The following is a 6,079-nucleotide window of genomic DNA, read 5'->3' as shown; positions in this document are numbered from 1 at the left end:
AAAAAAAAAAAAGAAATGAACCTTACACCTAGAATTTCATGTTTCTCATCTTTAACTTTTTTGTAGCTTACAAATTTTTCTTTTACCAGAATGAATACTTCCCCTCCCACCATTCCTATCCTATCCTATCTCTACGATACACACTCCAGTTCCATGAGAAAATTTCTGCATCCATTATATCATTTCTCAGCCATGATTCAACTCCTATTACAATATCTGGTAAATATATATCTATTTACTTAATTCTATTCCTTTTTTTACAATACTTCTACAGTTCAACACTAACATTTTTATGTCATCCCTACTTGACTTCCAGATCTCTGTACACTCATCACCGCTCCCTAGACAAGACCGTTTCCCTGAATGTACCTCCCTATTACCCTTCAAAACAAATTTCCTAACTTATACGTACCACTGTGATTTAAGTGAAGGCCATCTGAGTGCAGATCCCTATCACCTACCCACCCATTAGGATCTAGAAATTTCACTCCCAGTTTCCCACATACCCACTCCATAGTCTCATTTAAATCCCCAATCACCCTCCAGTCTGTATCCCTCCTATACAGTATTCCACTAATAACAATCTCCGCTTTCTAACTTCACCCGTGCTGCATTTACCAGATCCCACACATCCCCAACTATGTTTGTACTTATATTACCTTGCCTTACGTTGTTGGTACCAACGTGAAAAACTACCACCTCCTCCTTCCCCTCCTCCTTCTCTTCTACTTTTCTCAGCATCTGCCTCAACCTAATTCCTGGATAACACTCTACTCTGGTTCCCTTTCCTCCACACACCTTCCCCAGATATCTAACGATGGAATCCCCCATGACCAGAGCCTCAACCCTACCCACCTCCTTTGATCCCCTCCCCTCCTGGTCAGCCGTATCTCTCCCGATAGCTGCAGAATCTACTTCCTCCTCCCTTTCCTCCCTCCCATGACCCTGTTCCAGCTGTCTTTTCCTATCCACTACTCTATATTTTCCTTTCCTACCTTTTCCCTTCCTCCTACTTCCACACATCTCAACAACAGTTCCCTGTTCCTCATCTTCCCTCTGTTACTCTTCCTGGAGTGGCTCATACTGATTTCTCACAGACACCTGTCCTGAGTTCTGATCCTGAATAGAGCCCTTAGCCTGCAATCTCCTTCCCCTTAGAACATTAGACCACCTGTCTTCTACAGTTCCACCTTTCCTTCCCCTCCCTCTTGTACACCTACTGTAACCTGTACATTGTTGAGGGAGTCCTATCTTCCTTCATGTATTCTGTGATAATCCTAATTATCTCCCTCAAACTCTCCAACTCCTCCCTCATACCCCTCAATGCCTCGCCACACCCAGAGTTCCTACACTTTTACTCTTTAGTCATTCTTTACGGAAAAAAATGAACAGAAAAGGAAAAATAAAATAACTTGTTTTGTTAACGCTAAGCAGAGAGAAAATGTGGAAGGGATCTGACACTTCAAAAAAGAAAGCTATCAGTCAAAGGAAGGCAAGGGCCACAAAGGGCATGAAAATGAAAGATTCCCAAGGCCTCAAGTGCTCTAATACAGTCGGGGTCAGAAAAGAACTAGAGTTGACTGAGGGAGGTCGGATAGGATAGATGAAAGTGATGAGCCTGGCACAAGTACGTGGAAGCAATGTCAGGACTCACCTAAGGGCCCCATGGTGCTCACCAACTCACACTTCTAAGTTAAGAGGCCCTGGTGCCCCTTACAACAGGCAGGGGATACCGAGGGTGTTATACTACCTACCCCACTTTCCTCGACAACTCGTAAGTTCGATCTGATTGGTGACTACTGGAATGTGTAAAGGCATAAGAGCTAGAAAGGTAGTGAAAGGAGGGCTGCAGTGTCCCCATTGGTGGTGATGGGGCTAACAGAAATATAAGCGTGTGGGATCATAGTGACCTACTGCAACCATTCTCGGATTAAAGAGATTTCATTGTGGTCTTAACACACTGGTGACGGGCTACAAGAATTCTCGTTTTTATGGACTTCGTGTTTCCTTGATTGCTGCTACAATCTGTTGGCAAAATTGTAAGTTTTAAATGGTGTAGTCATGGAATAAATATTATAAAGCAACTATTGCTTCATCATCTTCTTTTCTTTAAACCTTCATAAGAAAATAATATTGGAAATATCGAGCTATTCATTGGAGCTTCAGTGCAGCTGTCAACATGGTGCGGCGCATGCAGTTGCTAACAGATATGGATATTTGTGATGAATTATGTGCAGACCGGTTATCAGATGTAAATAGAGACAGTGAATCAGGTATTTCTAATTATGCTAGTGATTCTGACAGTGCTTTTGATGCTTGTATGTCAAATTGTGGACAACAATCTCACGAGTTGGAATACAGCAGTGACTCAGATGCACACAAGTCGAGTATAGATAGCACTTGTATAATGTAGTAGGTAGAGATACAGTCAGCAGCTTCTCAAAAGATAATCCAGTTTGTAATTTAAAAAGTTTGAGGTTGCTATCTAGAATAGTTTTTGCGTTATGTGAGTTTGACTGTAGCAGTATAAATTTGTTGTTGTAGGCTTGAACTATCCAGTGAACAGGGGGTAGTAGCCTCCGTACAGACATGGTCACCACTGTGTTAAATTATTTATCAATACTGTACTGTCTGTTTCTACTCACTGTTGCATTTGGAAACTGCATGTGGTACTCTGGTAAAAATCTGTTTGTGTCTGTCTCTAGGTGACACAACAATGACTGCCTCGTATCGACCTCCTGGTGTGATCGAACGTGTCTCGTCCTACAAGCCTGTGTTATGTTACAAACAGCCAGACATGCCTTTCATAGGGGATACCATCCACCGACTCAGCTATGTCCCTCAGCCGCTATGCGAGAAGGAATTCTTCCCGTGGCAACAGAAGCCAACTTACAAGTGTCCAGAGGTGGAGGTTGAGGGCAATACCATTTACAAGGCCAGGTACTGTACCAGACTGTACCATAAAGCCTTCCTTTTATTTAACGATGCTTTAACACAACAAAGGTTTTCATTGTTAACACGGATGCTTTCATGGCCCTCACTTATAGACATGATATAGGCTTTTGGGCTTATACCATGTCAAGAAAACAAGGTGAAACTCTATGTTTTGCAGAAAACTTTGCTCCGCATTTTCAGAAGAAAGTCTTGACTGTCCATGAGGAAGTCTTCTACAATAGTCAGGGTTTGAATTTAAACATTCACTCCCATAGACGCCTTAAGGCATTTAGGAGCAGCCAATGTGCGGGACTGTATCTGAGTTAAGGCGATGTAAACTTTGTTTCAAATTTAGTGCTAAATTCGTACAAAGTCCTAGTTCGTGTCAGAAACCATAGATTAATACCCTGACTACCTGAACAGAGGGTACATTCCAATGCTTTCTTTCTTCTTTTTTTTTCTTTGAGTAAACACGGACCTAGGCCAGTCATGGTATTCTTGTGAGGGTGTGTAATGAAGTGAGTTATTGTGTCGCGATAACATGACAAGTTAGAAACACAGTATACGAAGTGAGGAAATTGAAGACATACTACTGAATGATGATTCTGGTGATGAACTCATCCCTGATTTCAGTAATAGCAAAAGCAATTCCAATGATGATACCCTTTGTGTACCAGATTCTGGGTGAAGTGAAATTCAGCACATTCAAATAACTGATACGCATCCGTCTTATTGCCCGCCTGCAATCAAGTTCACTGGCTGGGTAGAATTAAATGTTGACATCGAAAATAGAAATGAAATTATATCTTTCATCAATTTATTTGTAAATGATGATTTCCTTGAATATGTATGCCATCAGACAAACCTATACTCGGAACAAGTTATTAGTGCAGCACCGCATCCATTCACTAAATAGGCCTGTTCTATTTTTCAGATTTGGAAACCGGTCGACGTAAATGAGATGAAAAAGTTTTTAGGACTAATGTTTGTAACGGAATAATTCAAAAACCAGATCTGAAAATGTACTGGACAGACAACACTATTTTCGGCTTGCCGATTTTTTCTAAAACCATGGCACAAACCCGGTTTGAAAACATATTGTCATTCTTGCACTTTAACGACACCAGTAATTATGAGGGAAATCTTGATAGGCTATACAAAATTAGGTCGATTCTCGAAAGGCTCAGCGGCCAGTTTTCATACAGTAACATTTAATGTAAAATAGTGCACTAAAGAGATGAGGGGCTTCCAATACCTCGGTAGTGTCCCGACTGAAGATAACCGATCAAATGCTGAAATCACAGAGTTCAAAGAGGAGCTGTCCTTTACCATCAGGTTAGAAGCCTTCTCTGGGACAGCCAGATTCCAATACTAACCAAACGAACACTTTATCAACCTTACTTCTTGCTCATAATAACCTATGACCTTGAAACTTGTATCATCACAGGCAGAGATAAAAGTAGACCCCAAGCTGCAGAAATGAAATTCCTCTGGACAATGCTACAAAAGACCAGGAGAGATAAGATCCGTAACGGGAGGATTCGCCAAGAGATTCAAATAAGAGAATCATTATGTGATACCATAATCGGATCAAGATTGAAATGGTATGGCCATGTAATGAGAATGGATTCTTGCTCAGTAGCTAAGGAATGGTTGGAGAAAACCTTAGATGGCAAAAGACCTAGAGGTAGAACTTGAAGGAGATGGATCGAACAAGTCAAACAAGATCTAGAGCACAGAAGAGTGGATTGGAACCAAGTACAGGAAGAAGAATGGTACCTGAATCGACTGAAGTGACGAGCGCTCATACACTGCACCTGGGAAACTGGAGACAGTTAACTGATTATGATCGTGATGACCGAAGGTCTTCCATCAACAAAATCACAAATTAAATGAAATCAAAATACAAATTCCACATTGTTTTTTACAATTGACTTTACGTCGCACCAACACAGATAGGTCTTATCGCGATGACGGGGTAGGAACGGGCTAGGAGTGGGAATGAAGCAGCAGTGGCCTTAATTAAGGTACAGCGTGAGCATATGACTGGTGTGAAAATGGTAAACCACAACAACAACTTTCCTTGACAACTCGTAAGTTCGAACTGATTGGTGACTACTACTGCAATGTGTAGAGGGATAAAAGTTAGGACGGTAGTGAGAGGAGGGCTGCAGTGTCCTCATTGGTGTCGACAACTCGTAAGTTTGAACTCATTAATGACTACTGCAATGTGTAGAGGGATAAGAGTTAGAAAGGTAGTGAGAGGAGGGCTGCAGTGTCCCCAGACCCAGACCCAGACAACTTTACACCCACCAACCCTTTACACAAGTGCACATCCAACCAGAATGATATTGTCTTTTTGCTTATGCCATCTTATGGTCAATCCCTAATAAGCAGAAAACCATCATCAGGGCTGCCGACAGTGGGGTTCAAACCTACTATTTCCAGAATGTAAGCTCACAGCTGTGCACCCCTAACCGCACGGCCAAATCACTTGGTAAACTCTGCTCTAGTAAGGGATACCAAACTCCTCCTTCATTTACCAATTAAAAAATGTCTTCAGAAAACACAACATCAACATTGCTTACAGGATTACCAATAACAACACCAGTTTATTCCATAACTCACACACACTCAATAGTACAAACAAATTATTAAATTTGGGGCTCTATAGGCTAAATTGCCATAAATGTCCAGCAAGTTATGTTGGACAAACAGGGAGACATTTTAATACGTTGAGCATTCAAGGGCAATTAGATACAACAAATTTTCTGTGATGGGCCAACGTACGATAGATTTAAAACATGATTTCACTACGATAATATCATTTTTACACAACAACATACAATTCAGTGCCATGTTTGGATTATAGCATTTTGCCTTATTTTTAAACTCATTAGTAGGCCTATGTGATTTTATTTCAAATCAAGGATATATGAGGGCAAATCAAAAGGCAAGTTACACTAGCTCACCGCAAGAGCATGCTGTGTCTTGTGGCCAGTGTGGAGCAAGCTACAGTAACTGCTGACACATCTGATAGGACAGTACGGTATCCCATCTTGTTGTGTGTGCAGAGCGGGCTAGGCTCAATGGCGCGTCAACTGGATGTTCACTCCAAATTGGAGGTGCGTGCAACAAACAAATT

The 6,079-nt window shown here is 41.4% G+C and overlaps 1 protein-coding gene across 1 annotated transcript in view; it reads left to right on the top strand.

Moving 5' to 3' along the window:
* Positions 1-6,079, top strand: part of LOC136883045 (stabilizer of axonemal microtubules 1) — a 33,855-nt gene that overhangs the window by 4,434 nt on the left and 23,342 nt on the right. Inside the window, exon 2 of the mRNA XM_067155186.2 lies at positions 2,706-2,940. Within this exon, the coding sequence (XP_067011287.1) occupies positions 2,706-2,940 (235 nt within the window). The remainder of the gene's footprint in view (positions 1-2,705; positions 2,941-6,079) is intronic.

This window comes from Anabrus simplex, chromosome 11 (assembly GCF_040414725.1).
Source record: "Anabrus simplex isolate iqAnaSimp1 chromosome 11, ASM4041472v1, whole genome shotgun sequence".
NCBI lineage: Eukaryota > Metazoa > Arthropoda > Insecta > Orthoptera > Tettigoniidae > Anabrus > Anabrus simplex.
The sequence above is the reverse complement of the archived record's forward strand: the minus strand, read 5'-3'. Positions and strand labels throughout refer to the sequence as shown.